Source organism: Pteronotus mesoamericanus, unplaced genomic scaffold, assembly GCF_021234165.1.
Source record: "Pteronotus mesoamericanus isolate MK-2021 breed Mesoamerican mustached bat unplaced genomic scaffold, CSHL_Meso_final scaffold_165, whole genome shotgun sequence".
Classification (NCBI taxonomy): domain Eukaryota; kingdom Metazoa; phylum Chordata; class Mammalia; order Chiroptera; family Mormoopidae; genus Pteronotus; species Pteronotus mesoamericanus.
The window spans coordinates 418,341-438,104 of record NW_026555307.1 but is presented as its reverse complement, the minus strand read 5'-3'; the positions used below and the strand labels follow the sequence as shown (position 1 = coordinate 438,104).

Here is a 19,764-nt window from a genome sequence, read left to right as displayed (position 1 = left end):
GGGCATGGTCAACTCTCCACCACCCCGGCCCAGGGCAGGGCTGAGGGCAGTGAGTCAAGCGGCCATTTTTCATGCTTAGTTGGAGACATGCAGGTCCACTGGTGACCCATCAGCTCCTGCGCCAGAGGGAAAATATGGGTGCACCTTTTTCCCCAGCACCTCCAACCCCAGAAAGACCCAGGCCTGGACCTCTGCAGGGGCCCTGCGCACCCTGCCCCCATCAGACTGGCCCCGGGACCCAGGTGCTTTCTGCAGGCCCCCGCGCTCAGCCCTCAGGGCAGACGGCCCTGCCCAAGAGCCCACAGCCCTGTGAAACCGGCGCAGAGCCACAGTCTGCACACTCTGGGCCTCCCTGGTCCAACAGCGCCCTGGAAATCCCATAACCACACAACAGAAAGACCCTCTGGAAGGGAAAAGGGCACCCGGCCGCTCGAAGGAATCAGGATTAAAGGGCAGGCACCACAGCCAAGCGAAGGCCATGCTCTCGGGCTCCTCCCGCCTCCCCGGACTCAGGCCAGACGCTGTGCTGTGGACACCGGGACCCTTCAGAGCCCCCCGGGCCCGGTCACACTGTGTCTGGGCGTCTGAAAGGCCAAGCCGGCCTCCCACCTGCCTCCATCCCTCCATGGCGGGCGTCGGAACCCACACACGCCTTAATCCCGTCTGCGCACCCCCTCGTCCGGAAGCCAGGAGACGGGGTTTACGGGCCTGAGAAGGCTTATAAAACACTGCTGCAGTGTGTCAGTGCTCTGACCCTCCCTCCGCGGAGCCCCTTTCTGGGAGCGGGTGCAGGAGCCAATGCAGCCTCCTTGTGTGGCTAAACCAGGTGGGGTTGGATGGAGCCAGGCCCTTGCCGGCTCCCCCAATCTCCAGTAAGTGCCACTTGACCCTGGACGGGGGGACAGCCAAGGTCCTGGCACTAGTACGTCCCTGTTTTTATATGTCCCACCTCTACCATATACTGTCAGTAACAGGATCCAAAACTCTCAGGTTCCTAAACCTTGGCCCCCTCATCCGAAAAACAGGACTGATGCCACCTACACCAGGGCAACTCAGGCCACCCTCAATGGTCAGAGGCGGAACGGGCTGCCGGGGGGTTGGCATCTTTCTCACGGTCCCCTAGGTAGCTGGTGGCAGAGTGGAGCCATGGCAAGACCCACAGGGGTCCTGGTGCTGGTGGAGAATCAGTGGGCAGCTGTGGGAAGGAAGGTCCAGAGGGTCAGGCAGGACCCACAGAGCAGAGGTAAGCTGAGCCTGACCCACGGCTCATCTCTCACCTGCTCTAAGTTTTCTATCATGAAGTACAGATTGTTTTTAAAGGTAAAATAAAATACAATCTGAAAATACCTTTAACACATTGAAACGGTTCCTAGAGTATAATCAATTGACAGGCACCATCCAAGTAGCACATTTAGAGAGCAAAATAAGTACCTCTTTAACACAGCATCACTGGCGTATAAAGTCTTCAAGGAGAGGCCTTTTTTTTGGAGTCACTACTTATTTAAATCCTAACCATTTGTAGCAACCCCATCAGAGGTTCCTCTTCCAGGAAGCCTTCCCTGACCCCAGCCCCCTTCAGGCCACCAAACATTGGCTGTCAGCTAGCCCAGGCTGGGCCCTCGGCCTCCGCCCCCAGTGCGCCACACATGCCACCAGCTGCTGTCCCCTGGGCCAGCCTTTATCTCCCACACGGCTACATCCTGGCATTGTACCTGGGAGGAGTGAGGACGCTGGATCCAAACAGCCTGATCTGAATCCCAGCTCCAGTACTTCTCAGCTGTGTGACTTTGGGCAAGTGACTTTCCCTCTCTGTTCCTCAATTTCCATACCTATAAAATATTCCTGTTTTCACCAGGGAGGACTGGTGAAAGGCTACATGAGGTGATATAGGCAAAGCTCGCAGGAGAGCGACCGGCACAGAGGGAACGCTTTCGGTGCTGTCTCCCACTGCCATCTTCATCATCGTCGCCATCTTGGAGCTCACTGTGTCTTCATCATGACCAGGTGGCAGCCAGAACCCAAACACCCTTCCTTGTCACCAGCTCTGGCCCACAAACAACACTCCCTGGTGGGCAGGACGACGTGGCTGCGGTGGGCTCCGATCTTCGAGGGGGTCTCCCTGAGACCCTGGATGCTTCCTCTCCCACGTCACTCTGGCCCTGCGGCCCACCCGGAGGAAACAGTAGACACGGGAGGCGGCTGCTCCTGCCCAGGGACCTGGCTCTGCTGAGCTAAATACCAACTGGGACCTTCGGGTCATTTATTCGAGGTTGCTGGCACCTCTGGAAGGAAATCCAATCTAGTAATTGATTTCGTACAGGATTCCAAACCAAACAGGTTGGGCAGCGGAAAACAAAAGCAAGTGGCGGGGCGGTCAGTGCAGAGATGGGGGACCTGAGAGTCCCTGGTCTCATAAAGCCAAGCCAACCCCTGACCTCAGGGGCCTCTCCCTGACTCCATCCCGCTCCTGCCAACAGGTGCAAAAAGATGAGACGGTTAGAGCTTGACAGCTGCACGGGAACCAAGGGACTCAGCTACTAGTCCGTCACCTGCTCCCATTTTACAGGGTGGAACATGAGACCCAGCCAGGTGAAGAGTCTTGCCCAAGGCCACTCACTGTGAGTGGAGGGGCTGGAATCCAGGGCTTCTGACTCCCAGGGCCATGGCTGGAGCAAGTCGGAGCCTTGAGAGCAGGGGCAATCTGTTCCCAATTCTTAACACAGCTCCCCCCTCACCCCACGGAGGAGCCAAGCAACTCCTATCTTCAGACGCAAACCTAATGCCTGGAGACCTGCAACAGGAAGCGTTAACTATGGTCAATGAGATGACAGAACAAGGCTTCAAGGAGTGATAGTTGGACTTTCTTAAACCTCTATCATGTTTTTTACATGTGAAAGCAGAGCTCAGAGGGTTACAGAGGAGTACCAGATGACCCAGCAATTCCACTGGGGGTGTCTACTCAAGAGCACGTGTCCACAAAGAAACCTGCACACGTGTGTCCACCGCAGCACTATTCACGACAGCCAAAAGGTCGAACAGCCCGATGTCCATCAACAGAGGGGTGGATAAACAACGTGTGGTCTGTCCACACAGTGGACTATTATTCAGCCATAAGAAGGAATAAAATACTGACACATGCCACAACGTGGGTGAACCTCAACAACACTAAGTGAAAGCAGCCAGACACAAAAGATTCATACTGTATGGCTGCCTTAATATGAGACATCCACAGGGACAGAAAGGAGACTCTTGGTTGCCAGGGGCAGGGGCCGGGGGAATGGGGAGTGGCTTCTCATGGGTACAGGGTTGCTTTGGGGGGTAATGGACATGTTCTAGAATTAGGCAGTGGTGATGGTTACACTATTCTGGGAATGTACTAAAAACCAGCAAGTTATACACTTTAAAAGGATGAATTTTATGCTGTGTGAATGGTATTTCAATTTAAAAACAAAAACCGTAATGCCTCAGGGTCAGCCCACAGTCTGCCTGCCAATGAGGCCCCACCTGACCGGCCCCCACTGTTCTGAGGTCCCCCGTCAGGCTCCTGCCCCACCCATGTCTCCCAGCCTCTCCGTGGCCACTGCCACAGTCCATCCCTGCACCCGGTCTGGTTCTCTCACTGCTGGGTCCTGATGCCCAGGACAGTACCTGAGACACAGCAGGTGCTTAACAAAGACAGACCGAACGCACGAACAGAGTCCCTTTAGTGGCGGCCGTGCCTTCAAGATAAAAAGTCCCAACCTCCTGGGCCGTGTTTACCTCTACCAGCAGTTCTCACCCCAGTGCTGGAATCTTCTGGAAGTTTTAAAATACCAGGGTCACTAGGGCTACCCCCCCAGGGTCTGATTTAACAGGTTGTGGCAGGGTCCAGCCATTGGCACTTTCTTCCAATCATTATAGCCCAACCACTGGTATTTTTAAATTCAGAATAATTCAAGTTGAATCGCATGTGCACCCAAGGACTCCAAACACTGCCACCCTCTCCCGCCCCATCCTTCTTCCCACTGCGAGCAGAACTATTTAAGGTTTTTCAACAATAACACTCCCCACATCCAGGCCTTCGCACATGCTCTTCTGCCAGAAGCACACGACTCCCATGTAGACCTGGGTGAATCCTTTACAGTCTTTAGGACTCAGCTTAGATGTCACCTCCTCCAGGAAGCCTTCCCTGACCATAGCCACTTCTCAACCTCCTGTGGGCTCCCAGCAGACCCCAGCAGAGAACACACTGCATGGCTACAGCCGGGTCCCTTCACCCCGATCCCCTGCCAGCACCCTAGCGCACAGGCTGCCTGATTCCACAGCACGGCCTTGGAGCACCAGGTGTTTGCGGAGCAGCTGGCAGACAGGAGGCAGGCACACAAACATTTGTTGAGCTAATGGCAGAATGTGTGCTTACGTTTCTCCAGGGTAGCCCAGGGCTACCAGAATTTCTTACAAAACTTACTCATATGATTAGCTGGTGTCAGTGAAAAAGTAAACCAGCAGAAGTGGCATTAGGTTGTGGGCCTGCTGGTCCTCTTGATGTAGCGTTGTCTGAAAAATGATGATCCGTAAGGCTTCTCTGACTCTAATATGTTATTGCGCTCCATGGAACAGCATATTATGGTGGTTCAGGGCCCCAGTCGCATATATGGCATTTAAAACCGAGACCTTATGAAACAGGGAGATATTGGACAAAGGGTGCACACTTCCTGTTATAAGATTAGCAAGTGTGGGGATCTAAATTACAGCACGGTGATTACAGCTAATAGCACTGCATCATATCCTTGAATGCTGCCGAGGCAGTAGATCTTACATGTTCTCACCACAAAAAGAAAGGGCAGCTATGTGAGCTAATGCTCTGGTGGTAATCATTTTGCAACATATAAATGTATCAAATCACATTCTATACCTTAAAGTAAAAATAAAATGTTACGTGTCAATTATATTTCAATAAAGCTGGGGAAAAATAAAAATAAAATGAAGCGAACATACACCACAAGAAATCATTCTCCTGCTCCTAACTCCACAAGAAGAGACCGCCAATAACTCACTAGACATTCTCCCAGCAAGTCCAGGCACAGCCTCAGCATCCTTCCCAACGGTGCCACCAGTCCGTTAGGCTTCCAGTGGGTAACACAAACCGCCTGCGACCCCTGAAGACCAGACCTTTCATTCTCACAGATGGGGAAACTGAGCGAAGGCCACCCAGTAAGTAGAAGCTCCTTCCACAACTGTCCCCATGAGCTCCCGCTTGGGGCTCCACGGAGAATGAAAGCCGAGTTTTGAAATGCTCTTTCTGGAGGGCAAAAGTGCAGTCTCTCCCCACCAGCCCACTGACACATGGACCTAGGGCAGAAGATAAGCCTAAATTCCAGATGTGGGCTCTTCCCCAGCTAAGAAAATGCACAAACAAGGCAAACTTGCCCAGAACCTACAAACCCTTGAATAACACTCAAGGATGAGATCCAGGGAGATCTAACCAGAGAAGAGACCAGAAAGCTGTGCAGACTCTGGCCCTGGCCAAAGACAGCCCCCCCCCCTCCAGCCCTCCCCTTCCCTTCGTCCAAGGAAGGCCGAGTTTTGAAGACCTTTGGTCTCCACTTCCCCTTTCCCAGTAGTTGCCAATCGCCTCCAGGTTTCGGACAAGGCAAGTCTGTAAAGTTTACTCCTCCGAGCAGATGGCTCCCAACCCATCAAGCAAAGCACAGAACTTCCCCTGGAGGAGGTAGCTGGAGTCTGAGAAAGACCGAAAGCCCAGTTACTCCCCAGCTGCTGCCAGAGAGAGGGGCTGGTGTCAGCCCAGCAGAGCAGCCCAGGAAGATCCCCCGTCTGACCAATCACCTTGCCTAGGTGCCCCACAAGCCTGGACCCGGGCAGGAGGGGCTGCCAGGCCCTCCCTGAAGAGCAGGGAGCCGTGTGGGCGCAGATAGCCAGGAAACACGGGAAACAGATGTGCGTGCCGGGCCTGACAGGCGAGTGATGACAGACGCTCTCTGCAGGCCTCAGATGTCAGCGCTGAGAAAAGAAAGGCACCGCGGCAGCAACACCTGTTCTGGGCTCGGAGGCCGCACTGGGGGGCTCGGCTAGGCGTCCCCACGGTGAGGGGCCAGGGTGCGGTTAGGTAAACAGCTGCACGCTCCATTACCCAGAACGCTCTCCAGACGGAGCTGGAAGAGAGAAGGGCGGCCTGCCCGCCAACTGGCTTGCAGGGAAAGCAAATCAATCATGCAGCCGACCCATCTTGGATGGAGCAGGCCTCTCCCAGCAGCAGCAGGAGGTCCCGGCTGAAATCTGAACACCTGAGCACCACAGAGGAGAGCAGAGACAAAGGGCATGACTTGTCCGCAGGCCGGACAAACGGGACAGAGAGCCAGCCAAGTGGGGGCTTCCTGTGGCCTCTAGTCCATGCAAATAACTCCCACCTCTTAGCTGCTCTGGGATGCGAGGGGGCACATGCAGAGAACATGACCCGTCCCCTCTCCAGGCACCGCCACCTTCACAAGTGGAGCCCCAGAGAGGACAGAAAGGCAGGACACAGTAGAGGCTGGGGCACAGACTCGAGAACTGGACTCTTGGGTCCAATGCTGGCCCTGTCACTCCTAGCTGAGTGACCTTGGGCAAATTACTTGACCTCTCTGCACTTACCTTTTCCTCTATGAAGAGGGCACAGGAGCACCTCCCTACACAGGGTTGTGGTGAGGATTCAGTAAGTGCGAATACAGATGAAGCGTGTAGCACAGCTTGGAACAGGGAAAACATCTTACACAGGCATCATCATCATTATTATGTCCCTGGTGCCACCTCCAGGAGCCTGGCCAGCCGTGCCTCCAACACTGAAGAGAGAGACGACCATTCCCCATCCTCAGTAGAAAGGTGGGGGCCAGGGTGTGTGACATTGGAGCCTGAGAGTGACAGTAAGAGACTCAACACAGCATCCAGTCCCTCAGGGAGGGAGAAAGGAAGGGAAGTGTCTCGTACCCTTGTTGCACGCCAGCTGCTCTGATGTCACAAACCTTCAAGAAGATGATCATCTCCACTGCAACTGAGGCTCAGAGAGGGCATGAGTCTGACCCAAGGCCACACAGCAGCTCCCAGCAGAAGGAAGATTAAGCCCAGGTCTGTCTGAGGGCCAACCTAGGGTCTCTCTGTGGCTCCACAGAGCTTTGTGTATGGCAGGGCCCCTCCTCAGGGAGGAGGCGCCAGGACCCTCACGGGGTAGGCTGCAGCCGCCCCAGCCCAGCCGTGACACAGCCCTCCCCAAGCAGTCAGCTCAGACTTGGTGACTACAGAGCAGGGTGTTCTCCAGGGGGCTCGGAGTCCAGCTGGAGAGAAAAGCCACCAACAATCCAGAGAACACTGGCGACGCTCTCCTTTCTTTTTCTTCCTTCCTCCCCTGTCCTTCTTTCCTTCCCTCTTTCAAAGTTTTTCTTTCATACCATGTAAAGTTGAGTCACTAATGAATAAATGCTTAACAGGAAATAGCTGAGGTATCATAGGAGGTGGTATAGATGAGGTTCTGGAACATGCCGTCCCAGCTAAGTGGTTTCCCTGCGGCCACCCTCCAAAGCCCCAGCCACTCCCACCCAATTCTCAAACCACACGCCAAAGAGAAACACAGAGGATGCACATGAGAACCAAGGACCCGGGAGCTGGCATAAGGAAATGCGCGTGGAGGCCTTGCGCCCTCCCAGGGGGTGCGGCTGCTCCCTGGCCCCTGAGAGTCCTGCCCAGCGGGCCCTCCGTGCGGCTCCCAGCTCCTGCACACGTGCGTTCTCGTTCCCCACGCCCAGCCAGGCACTGGGCTCTCCTCCTCCCGCTCTGTTTACAGCCCTGCAGGAAGTTGTGCTCTTTGTTGACACTTTGTCCCCATGACACTGAAGGCTCTGATCTTGCCACCCAATTCTCAGTGTCTGGAACAGCACCTGGCTCGGAGGAGGCACTCCGTAAACGTTTGCTGAATGAATGGGAGAGGGGGTGGGGAGAGAGGAACGGCAGAGGCTGCATTTCTGGCCTCTACTGACAGCCCAGAGCCCTTACAGGTGGGGTCTCTGCTTCTGTTCCCCTCCATCTAATCAAGCCTGAGACCTACCCTGCTGCCCTCACCACAGACAGGCCTGATGGCCTCGCCACCCACCTGGGGCACTGCCACCGCCAGGCCCTGGGCGGGTCTTCCTGGCCTGTGCCCAGCCTTCTTGTAAGAAGTTTTTATTGCTCCCCCTAAACCCCACTTCCTTTTCCTTATTTCAAGGCTTCTAGTTCGTCCAACCTGACCTCTCCTTCATCCCGCCTCCACCAGACCCACAGGCACGCCTGCCCACCCGAGGCTGCACGGCTCCTCCTTGCCTCTGTGCCTTTTCTCCTGCCATACCCCACGCCTTCCAATGAATAGGAGTCAGAAGACCTGGGTTCGAGAGCCCCCTCAGCCATTTACTGGCTGTGTGATAGTTACCAAGGTACCTGACTTTTCTGAGTCTTGACTTACTCATCTGTAAAATGGGAATCATAGGGCCTCACAGGGCCATGGTGAGGAGCAAAATCAGACAAATTTGCTTTAGAAACAGGGCAAAAGTTAGTCTGACATTCAGCCTTTCCCAACTCACGCGACCCCTCCTGGACAGACACCCGTTTGTGTGTCCATCACGCCAGGCGACCCTTGCCTCCCACCTCCCCAGCCGGACTGAGAACTGTGGCTGCTTTTGTTTCCTGGCGCTCCTGTCTGCTGAGGCCCACAGCTGGCATCTCATCATCCTGAGGAGTGAGCAAATCAACATGAGACAACTCAGCACAGTTTGGATGTTCTGCAGAAATCATGCTGTCTGGGAGGCCCCACAGACGGCACTTTGATTACCCCATGACACACCGTCGTGAGGCCTAAAATCCACACACCCAGCCTGCAAACCAAAGCCTTGCGTCAGATCAACCTGCATCCTAGAAACAACTGCCCCAACACATCAGGCGGACATGAGGGTCCTACTATGATCCAAGCACTTGACTTCTTTGGAGTGTTTAGATACCCCGATTCATTTAATTCTTGCGATGATGCTACAAGGTGCGTTATACAGATTTCCGCTCCTCGGCCAAGGAAACAAGCTCAGAGCGGATAGTAAACGGGCTCACAGGCACTTGGCTTCCAATAGAAAGGACATCATTGGAACCCGGGTCTGTCCTGCTCCAAAGCCAGGCTCTTCCCCCAGTGCTAGCCCTTCTGGAAACTGCAATTCTTTAGATTTCCAGCAGCAGGCGCCACACAGATTTGCCACCCACCACAAATGACAGGTGATACGCTCCTCCATTTAAAACGAGAGGATATTGCACCAAAGCCCCCAAAAGCAGCTCTGAAGTCCAAAACAACACCAGGGGAGAAGGAACCCTGGACAGAGCATGAGACAGAGGACCAGCCACATGAGGGGAGGCAGGCAAATTCGGGCAGGGCCCACTTTGCAGGTGCCACCACCACACAGGGACACATAGGAGGTGGGAACAGGAACCTTTCAAACAAATGGAACAACCATTCTAAACAAGCCAGAGACAGCATTCCCCATTCCCACGTCCTTCCACCGGCCCCTCGCCAGCGGCTCCCGCTACTGGAGTCTGATTGAAACAAGCCGGCCTGTCTGTGGTGGAAATCGGGACTCAAGGATTCATGGCTTTGGTGGCGAGGACAGTGATCACAGCTCACAGATGCCCACTACAGACCCACCAGGCACAGTTTCTGCTTTGGCCTTTGCAAAGCCGGATCTCAAATGAACTGAGCCCTGTCTGGCTCCTCCGGGGCAGGCAGCGTGAAGGCAGGCGCCTTATAAACAGGGCCAGCGCCAGGCCTCCTGCCTCCTCCTGCACAGCTGACTTGCAGAGAAGAAAGGCTCCCTTCCCACAGAGGTCCCAAATCCCCACGCCTGGAAATCTTTCTATCTGCTGGTAAGCGACCAGAGTCACAAAGGAAAAGTGTGAACTTGGGTGGAAAACTCTGGAAAAGCTAAGCCACCAGGGAGCTAGAGTGAAGAGGAACTTCCACCTCTGATGTGTTTGAAACCTGGTAAGTGCGGAGACCTCGCGGTGACCTGCGTGGCTGGACTAATTACCAATGTTATCAGGCGGATGACAGACATGCCCCGAACTTCCTCTGTTTGATAGATTCTGCTGCAAACACACTCAAGTTCAGGCCCATGCCTGCTATTTCCAGCAGTGCCCTATTCTTCCACAAGACTGCTCCTGGCCCCCAACTCCTCGGACCCGCTGCGTGCCCCTGAGCCCAGCTAAGCCAGTACACCCACCGAGTGCCTGCCTGGGGACCCAGGGAGGGCACCTCCTGCTGGAGCACACCCCACAGAATCAGTGCAAACTCCTCCTGGCAGAGGAACAGAAAACATCTCTTTTTTCCCTGCACAAATTTCAGAAGACGAGATGAGAACCGCTGCTTACCTTTATCGCCGATGCCACAGGGGAGCTCCAGCCCATGGGTCCCTGGCGGGTCAGCCCTTGGCCAGCACACACCAGGGTCCCACACTCCACGCAGGCACCAATGATCAGCTGCCGCCCGTCGTCCACCAAAAGGCTGTGGCTTGCTCGCAGGGTGTAGAGAAACAAGGGCAGCCGGGCCACACGCACAGCCTTCAGCCCCAGACAGCGCTTCCTCTCCTGCTGGCAGAAGAAGCACACAAACGTATCCACTTGGTACTGCCGAGACCAGGCACTGACAGCGTGGTGGGCATTGCGTGCCTCATGTTGCAGCCACTGGCCTAGCAAGTCGTGGTAGCAGAGCACGCAGGTGGCCACCAGGCCGGTAGAGTCAGCAGGCCTGGCGCGCGGGGCAGGTGGGTAAACTGTGAGGAAGGGGAAGAAGGGTTCCTTCTCGCCCAAGCGACTGGAGGGGTTCACGTTGAGCTGGAACTCCTTCCCGGGGCCCAGCTCAGCCCCGCAGATGTAGCAGATGGACACGGCACTGCCCTGGGTCAATGCAGGCGGCTCGGAGAGAGCAGGGTCTGAAGCAGGGAAGGCCTGGTGGTACCTTCCCAGGAAGCCCTGCACGGAAGTGATGAGCTCCTCATTCTGGCAGGCCCGGTAGAGCGCCCAGATGTCCTCCAGGACGCTGAAGCACTTGGGGCAGCTACGGACCTCACAGCGTTTGTTGGGGCCCCGTGCGTTGGGAGGACAGGGCAGGAGACTGAGGAAGGGGAAATGCATGGTGCTTCTGGCATTGCCGTTGAGGATCCTGGAGGTCACTGCCCGGGCGTCCGGGGTGCAGTCCTCCCCACAGAGGTAGCAGGCCTCTGGCAGGGGCCCAGGGGGTGGGCCCTCTTCCCTGGGGAGCCTCCTGCCCTTGGAGGCCATGCCGGGGGCGTGGCTGTTCAGGGGCACCACGTACAGTCGCTGCAGGACAGGCACGCTGGCCAGCTCGAAGCTCTGCCACTGCTGCATGAGGGAGGAGAAGCAGCAGGGGCACACCAGGGTGCTGCCACCCTCGCTGATGGGCTGAGCCCCCGGAGGTGGACTATGCAGCCACAGGAAGGGGAAGAAGGGGGCCTGGGCCAGCTTCTCCTGCTTCTGCACGTGGATCTGGTGCTGCGAGGCCGGTGACAGCGCAGACCCGCAGATGTAGCAGCAAAGGCCCTCTGGTGGCGCAGCCTGGCTTTCCAGAGGAACCCGGGGGACTCGGCCACCGTTTTCCTTCTCTTTGGGGCCACAGGGGCGCGGGAGAGGCTGCTCCTTTCGGTCTTCCTCCTCACTGGTGATGTTGATGTCACTGTCCTCAGATAGGCAGTAGCCTCCACGGGACTCCCCCAGTGGTCTGCTCTCCGGAGTCTTGGTAGCCCTGCCTGAAGGGGCTCCTTTCATGCCATCTGCAGGGGCCCCTTGGGCTGGAGGGCCTTGCCAAGGATCCTGAATGCCTCTCAAGACACTGGCCCGGGCTTCGGGGACCCAGTGCCTCCCAACGCCCTTACGCCTGCGCCTAATGCCAGTCTTGGGCTCCCCGTCCACGTGGAGCTTCGAAGGGTCCCCCTCCTCCTCCTCCACGTCACCCTGCGTGGGGGTCTCGGCGATCTGTCCCGGAGGGGGTCCCGGCACCGGCCTCCACTCCTGGCAGCGGCCCCCGCGAGGCCCAGGCCCCGGAGTGGCCCGCGCCGCTGGCGCCCCGTCCTGGCGGGGACTGACGGCGTCGCGCGTGACAGGGTCGGGCTCTGAGAGGGGGTCGGTGTCCGACAGCTCTGAGAGCTCCGAGTCTCGAGGCTCTTCCGCGGCGGCTCGGGAACCGGGGCCGCCGCCGTCGTCGTCGTGCTCGTCGTCGCCGGCCGCGCCGCCCAGCGCGTAGGCGACGTTCCACTCGCGGGGGGCCCCAGCGCCCCCGCGGCGCCCGCCCGCGCCCGCGTCGCACTGGTGGGGCCGCTTAAGCCAGTACATGCGCTTGTCCACGGGCGTGCGGGCGCGCTCGAAGGCGGCCCACTGTTCGCCCAGGAAGCAGCGGCACACGGCGCACACCAGCACGCAGCCGTCGGCCGGGGACAGCTCGCGCGCGCCGGGCGCCGGCTCCTGCTGCTGCAGGAACGGAAAGAAGGGCTGCGCCGGGGTCCCCGCGCCCGCCGCCGCCGCCGGCTGCTTCACCTGCAGCTTCAGCTCCTTGCCGCGCCCGATGCCGCCGCCGCAGATGAAGCAAGAGAGCGGCGCGCCGCCGCCACCCGCCGCCCGCTCGCCCACGGCGGCCATGAGCCGCTGCTTGCGGGAGACCGGCCGCCCGCTCATGGCCGCCCCGCGCCGCCCTCAGCGCCCGCCCGCGCCGCCACCGCCGCGCCCAACTTGGAGCATGTGTGCGCGCCGCAAAGTTTGGCGGCGGGCGGCCGGCGCGGGCGCGGGAGCTCGGCCGCTCGCAGGGGCGCCCCCCCGCCCCCGGCCCGCCCAGCCCCCGGCGGCGCCGCGCCCAGCGCGCCCGGAACGCAGCGGCGGCGGCGGCGGCGGCGGCGGCGGGCCCCGGGCGGCTGGAGCGGCAGCCGCATGTGCGAGCTCGGCGCCTGCCAAAGCGTTGGGTCATTTAATTGGGGAGGAGGGAGGCGGGGCGGCGGGCGGCGCGGAGGGAGGAGGAGGGCGGAGGGCGGAGGGCGGAGGGCGGGCGGGAGCCGGCGGGCGGGGAATCCCTCCCTCGCGCGCCCTCCCCTCCTCCTCCCCCTTCTCCCCCCTTTCCCTGCTGCCCCCCTCCCTTTACTGCCCCCCCTCCCCCGCGTCCCAAACTGCGCACAATAGCGCGCCGGCTCCTCTATCTATTTTGTGTCCAGCCCGGAGCCGCGAACGATGATTCATTGCCCCAATTAGGGGCTCTCTCCAGCGCGCCCGGCTCGAGCCGTCTGAAGGGTCTCCTCAGGGGACCGCGGAAACCCATCAGCGGCTACAGCTGGTCTTTAAGTAAAGGTCAAGCAGGACGCAGGACGCAGGAGGAGGCAGGTAAGGATGTGGCGGGTGTCCCCTGAGACTGAAGAGCCAGCGGAGGAGCTCTCAGGAAGGGCAGCCTCAGCCCAGGAGCCAATTTCATTCAGGGTGCTATGGCCCCTCCTCATTCTAAAGGGGGGACCAAAAAAGGGCCATTTACAGCCCTCAGCAGCCCAGAGTTGAGGGCCAACTTCCAGGGCCCCGTGTTCTAATTTTGGAGCGGCCCCTGCCTCCCAGAACCCATGGTCTCCTAGTAAATGGACCATCTTAGTGACAGAGTCGTCAGCCTGCCCCACTCCATACCACTGACCAGGGCAGAAAGGGTCCAGTGTGTCCAGGGCTGTGTGTTCCAGGGCAAATGACTCAACAACTCTGGGGCCTTTCTTTCTCTTGTTAAACAGGAGCTCTGACAGGAGATTCACTGTTTTCATATATTTATTGCATATGTGAATAGATGCATTGTATTTCTTTAATATACCAAGAGAAACCTTAGCATGTGCCAAGGTGCTTTTCTAAGCACTTTATCTGTATCAGCACAGTTACTCTTCCCAGTAACTTCGGGTTAAGTGTGATGAAAAGCCCATTTTACAGATGAGAAAGAGGAGGCACTGGGAGTTAAGTTACTTTTCAGGAGCGGTGGAGCAGGGATTCAGACCCTGTGCTGCAACATCTGGTCCCCATCAGCCTTCTGCTGAAAGAGACCGCCTGTGGCAGGGAACACGGCAAGGACCCCTTGGTACCCCTGCTGCTCTGACTCAGGCTGGGAGGCCTTTGCACATCCAGCCCTTTCCCATCCTCACATTTCCCATCTGTGAAATGCCACCCCTTCCAGCCTCAAAATTCTATGAGTCTCTGATTTCCAAGCAGGTGACAGCTGTCCCAACCTGCCAGCTGGAGCCCAGAGGGAGCCTGGGGACAAAGGTGCCATGTGGGCCCTTCTGCCCTCCGGGGCACTGACATGTAAATAAAACTAGGCTTTCTCTGGCACAGAGGAGGGCCATGCATTATAAATAAATGGAACAAGAGGAAAGGGCCACCTCTTTGGAAACCCTGGTGGATATTCCAGGGGTCACAGTCCAGGGGTGAACAGGAAAATCATCATCATCGCCAGAAATGCAAAACTCAGGCTCTGACCCAGGCCCATAGAAAAGCTGTGTCAGCCAAACTGTCCCAAAGGAATGCTGGAGGCAGAGCAAGAGGTTTCCCTGCTTCTGGCATTTTTTAATACCTGGTGAGAGGAGATATAGTTAGAAAGCCTTTGAAGTTAATTGTGTCCTAGCACAAATACCAAGCCCCGCACAGACCAAGAGGTTGCTGGTAAAACAATGCCAGCTTAGGCAGTGCAGGTTTACTGTGGGGTTACTAGTGGGTTCTTTAAGGCTTGGCACGTGCTGTTCCTTCCACTTCAAGTGCCTTTCCAGGCTCTCTTTTCCAAACCAGCTCCTCCTCTTATCTTTCTGGTCTTGGCTGCAGTATCTCCCCAGAGAGACTTCCCTGCCTTCTCCATTTCAAGTAGGTCCCTCCTGTTATTCTCTGACTCAGCTCATTGGCATAGGAATTTGCTGTTGATTTTATTTTTCTGTCGACTTTTCCCTGTCTGGCTCCCCAGGAGCCTGGGTGCTCCCTCCCTTGGGCAGGAATCAGGTCTGTCTTGTTCACTGTATATCCTGTCCCATCTCTCTCCAGCGGAGTGAGGGTGGGGCAAACCTCTTAGCTCCCTAAACCTCAGTTTTCTGCTCTGTACAATGGGATTTTGGTCCTCACTGTTTTTGTTTGCGTGGATCAAATGAAGCAGAGAGTGCAATGCTCTGGGCATGTTGTAGGTAACAGTGTGTGTGTGCTGACTCTTCCTGGCTCTCTCCAGGGGTTGAGGAGGTTCTGCTACTGCCTGTCTGCAACCTGCGGTGAAGGGGACACTGTGACGCGGCCCCACTCAGAGTCTGAAGGAGGAGAGCCACAGAAGTCAACAGGATAACAAGAGGGAGGTGGAATTTTCTTGGCTAAACTGAAATCATCCAAGAGAAGTTCCTGAGTATGTGCCACATGCGTGAAAGTGTATGTGTGTTCATGGTTGTGTGTGTATATATGTGCTAATGTATATATACATGTACATTCATTCAAGTGCATGTGCCTGTGCTTGCATGTGTGTATGCATGTGCTGGTATGTGTGCGTGTGTTCAAGTGTCTGTGTATTTGCTTGTGTTGGTGTGCATGTGCATGGGTGCACATGTGTTCATGTATGCGCCTGCGCATGCATATGGAGCAGGCCAGGAGTGGGAGGAGAGAGACATCCAGCTGGATGTTTTTATTTCCTTCAATGACCCAGTGACTCAGGAAAGTCCCCCGCCATGCACCTCGGGAGCCAGGAGTGGGCAGGCACAGACCAGGGGAGGAGGAAGGCAAATGATGCTAGTTGGTCATCTGTGGGTGGATGGCACCTGGGTGAGGCCACTGGCACAGACTGACATAACAGTTCTGTCATTTACTAGCTGTGAGGCCTTTACCTGCTACTTAATCTCTCCAAGCCTCAGCTTCCCCGTGTATAAAGCAGGGATAACAAAACAACAAGAGAGCTGGGAAGAGGTGAAGCGAGGCAATCCCGGTGAAGCACACTCTCTGAACACAGAAGTAGCAGAAGAGTTTGGTGCATCAGGGACCTGTGCCTTACAGGTGCAAACTCACCAAATCTTTACCAGGAGCCCATGAGGCAGGTTCTGTTATATCCCCAGTGTATAGGTGAGACAGAGGCACAGAGAAGTAAAGGCCCAAGGTCACACAGCTTGGTGGCTGTCCCCAGGCAGCATGTCTCCATAACTCCCTGGCTTTGTTAGCCATTGAGATTAGCTTTGCCTGAGTCTGAGATGGCAGCTTGTTTAGGCAGGAAGGGCCTACAGAGTCTCTTCCTCCCTCTCGCCACATGTGTCCCTGGTTTTGCAGGCAAGGAAACTGAGACCCTGACGGCTTTGCGCCTAGACACAAAACAGGGGAAATGTGCCAAAAGATGAGAAATGTCAAGGCTCATTTCTATTAATGTCTACATACCAAAGTAGACTCAAATTACCAATTTCTAAGGGAAAAGTGAGAAAGGCTGAGTCGGGAATGAGCCACCACACTGTCCCAGAGCCACAGCCTCCCGACCCCAGCAGAGCCATCTCCTCCCTTCTCCCTGAGTCTCACCAACCTCCCTGCAGCTCCCCCCAGACCACGCGATGCACCGCCCCAGCTCTCTCCACCTCTCTCTCCCTAGGACGCAAGCATAGTGGATTTGAAAAGCCACGACAGATGCTCACAGGCAGACCCAGCGCTGGGAACCTGGAGGAAACACCTGCCCCCTTGGTCCTGCAGGAGCCCAGAAACCATCAGTGCGGAGCATCTGGGCATATCTCAGACTTGTGGCTTCCTGCAGGGTTGGCTCAGAAGCTTCAGGAATCTGCCCTCGCCTGCTGGGAAAGTTAGTTTCCAGGATCCAAGCACTTAGCACAGGTGATTTTATATATTTGTCTCTGGGCCTGTCCTCCCACCAGACCAGAACCTGGGTGGCTTCCCTTGTCCCGTGCCGCAGTGTCTCAAGGCCAGGGACACAGTTGGGGCCCAATCTATGCTTGATCCTGGGATCCCAGACTGTATCCCAAACTTCACCATGCCTTCCAAATTCCAGGGTAGCCCGGCCGCTCCTGCCGCCTTCCACTGCTCTGTCTTCTGGCCTCTTACCCTTCCCCAGTCCCAGTAATCCAGATCAAAGTCTCCCTGGGCCCCAGCTTCTCTGGACCCCAAAGCCCCACTCCCTTCTCACTGGAGCCTTTGCCTGTTTCTTTCTCCCTCCGCACTGCGCATGCACCTCTGGCATCTCTCCCAGGACCCATTTACCTTCCTAGGCTGGCCCATCCTTCCTCTTTTAGAGGCTACGTGTGCCGTGTGTTTGGCCTCTTGCTCGCTGGGGACCAGAAAAACAAAATTTATCATCTGACTGCCCTATTTTTTTCTTTCTTTCCTTCCCGCCCCCCACCCCGCCCTCAAGAATGAAGCAAGCACTTCTCTACTCTCCTCAGAAAGAGCTTCAAATATAGCAGGCCACTGGCAAAAGTATGTTCCTCTCAGAGGAAGGAATGCAATCGTTACCAATAAAGAAAAACACAACCTGGGATTTATGGAGGCCTTGGGTTTATGAACCATTTCACACCTATTAGGTCGTATGACATAGTACAGCAGGAATCAAATCACCATCTCCAGATGAGAGATGAGGAAACTGAGGCTGAAGGGCACAGTTCCTGGGACCAAGGTGAGCTCCCAGCGGCTGGGGTTGGTGAAATTTCCTTGCCTTTTGTATGTGTAAACTGTGCTAGCTTATTCAATATAAACATTAAAAAAGATGTGTGTTTGGTGACCCTATCTTAGCATCCCTTCATTTTTCAAATACAGTAGCCTCCAAGAGTGGCAGCGGCAAACCACTTTCCATATCTGGGTCCTGAGATGACCTAGGCAGAGGCATTTTGTAAACTGCAAACTGTTTAAAAAAAAAAAAATCACTTCTTGCATTACACAATTAAGATCAGAGCATGGGATACAGATTTGAAGAGCAGAATTGGGTGCCCCTAAAAGTTTCCCTGGCTCCCGTTAACCTGGAAAAAGAATCTAGAAGCAAACAGCCCAGTCTCCCTCTCCGGGAGATACCATTCCCCCAGCTTCCTCCATCCCCAAATCCCAGGCTATTGCCGTGAACTTCAGGGCCTCGTAAAACTCCTTTGATAAATGATCGCCAGGGTGGACCTGCCACTGGGGATGATGGGACAAACACTCCACATAAATCTTGAGTGTGCTCAAAGGCTCCCTTGCTGCTGGCTTCTCAACAGACCCCTGATTTGCAGCACAAAATCCACAGCAATCATTTGTGTGGTTAGCTCCCAGGCTTCCGAGCCAGGGAGGTTTCTGGAGGAGGTAGGGCATAGGTGTGTGGGGGAGGGGTAGAACAGACATAGAAGGTAACGACTTGGAACTGCCTTAGCGGTGCCGGGCATGCAGTAAGCGCTCAGTACAACACAAACCAGTTTGTGTCCTCCATTGTGAACAGAGAGCAGCTAATGTTTCCTGCGTACCAACTACTTGTGAGGTGCTACATCATTCAGAGCTTATATCATCATCTAGATATCAAGACAGCCTGAAAAACAGGCATGTTACCCCGTTTTACTGATGGGGACACTGAGACTGGGAACGTTGAATGCACCTCCCAAGATCACAGAGCTGGGAAGTGGCAGAGCCGAATTCCAACACAGGCAGTCTGGCCCAAGACCCTTCCTCTAACGTGCACTGACACGTGCCCAGCCTGCCAGGCCAGCCTCCCCTGATCCTTCGCAATAAAGGCAGCCTTGTCCCTGGCTGGGTCCTGCTAGGAAGGCCGTTGGTCAGGGCTGGACGACTTTGAGTCCGGCCAAGGGCTTGACCAATGGCCCTGCCCCAGCCTGGGCTTCCCTAACCCTCAGCAGCCAAGCTTTCAGGCCCTGGAACACACTCAGTGGGCTGCAGCAGGTCCTCGGGGCCGGCTAACGGGGGCTGGGACGTCAGCAGCAACAGATTCTTTCCAGCTGTTACTCTTGAGTCACTACAGGATATTCCAAAGCCTGACCGCTAGCCTGCCTGTTCTGCTCTTTTATTTCTGCCGTTAGCTGGGGCTGAACTCATTGATGGGGATGTGAACCAGGCCTGAAGCACGTCCAACGCTCCACTGGGGTATCATTTCTTAAAGACCTTTAGTTGAAGTGCGACCGCCATACAGAAAAGTGTGTCATCATATGGGCACAGCTTGTGGAATTGTTACAAATGAAGCAGATCTGTGTGACCAGCACCGAGAAATAAGGCCTGTCCAGTCTCCCAGCAGCGCCTTGGCTCCCCCTTCCAGGCCCCCCCCCCCCCCACCAAGGCTAACGGCATACAGCCAGGACTCCAGGCGTCCTGACTTCTGGAGTCCTGACTTCTAACACTGAACTGGTTGGTTGGTTGGTTTTTTAGCAGCTTTATTGAGATATAAGTCACATACCACATAATCCACCAGTTTAATGGTGTATAATTCCATGGCGCTTAGTATATTTAGAGTTGTGCAGCCATCGCCACAATCAATTTGAAAACACTGTTGTCACCTCAAAAAGAAACCCCATTGCTTTTAGCTGTCACACCTCAGTCCCTCAGCCCCTGGCAACCACCAACCCACTGTCTGTCTCTGGATATGCCCATTCTGGATGTGTTATGTAAATGGAATCATCCATATGTGGCCTTTCGTGGCTGGCTTCTCTCAGCAGGATGTTTTCAAGGTTCATCCATGTTGTAGTGTGTGTCAGCACACACGGTCTTTGTACTTAATATAAATAGAAA

The 19,764-nt window shown here is 55.8% G+C and overlaps 1 protein-coding gene and 1 long non-coding RNA gene across 3 annotated transcripts in view; one reads left to right on the top strand and one right to left on the bottom strand.

The window, feature by feature from the left end:
- The window catches only part of GSE1 (Gse1 coiled-coil protein), a 415,649-nt gene extending 403,130 nt beyond the window's left edge, over nt 1–12,519 (bottom strand). For both annotated transcript variants that reach the window (XM_054588920.1, XM_054588921.1), the window contains exon 1: nt 10,408–12,519. In XM_054588920.1, coding sequence (XP_054444895.1) covers nt 10,408–12,384 — 1,977 coding nt within the window. In that variant the 5' untranslated portion in view covers nt 12,385–12,519. The remainder of the gene's footprint in view (nt 1–10,407) is intronic.
- Nucleotides 12,520–13,191: 672 nt separating this feature from the next.
- Nucleotides 13,192–17,780, top strand: LOC129083048 (uncharacterized). The gene is made up of 4 exons (XR_008530461.1): nt 13,192–13,416; nt 15,266–15,433; nt 16,649–16,884; nt 17,420–17,780. It is a non-coding gene; the product is annotated as an uncharacterized LOC129083048 (long non-coding RNA).
- The last annotated feature ends 1,984 nt before the right edge of the window (nt 17,781–19,764 follow it).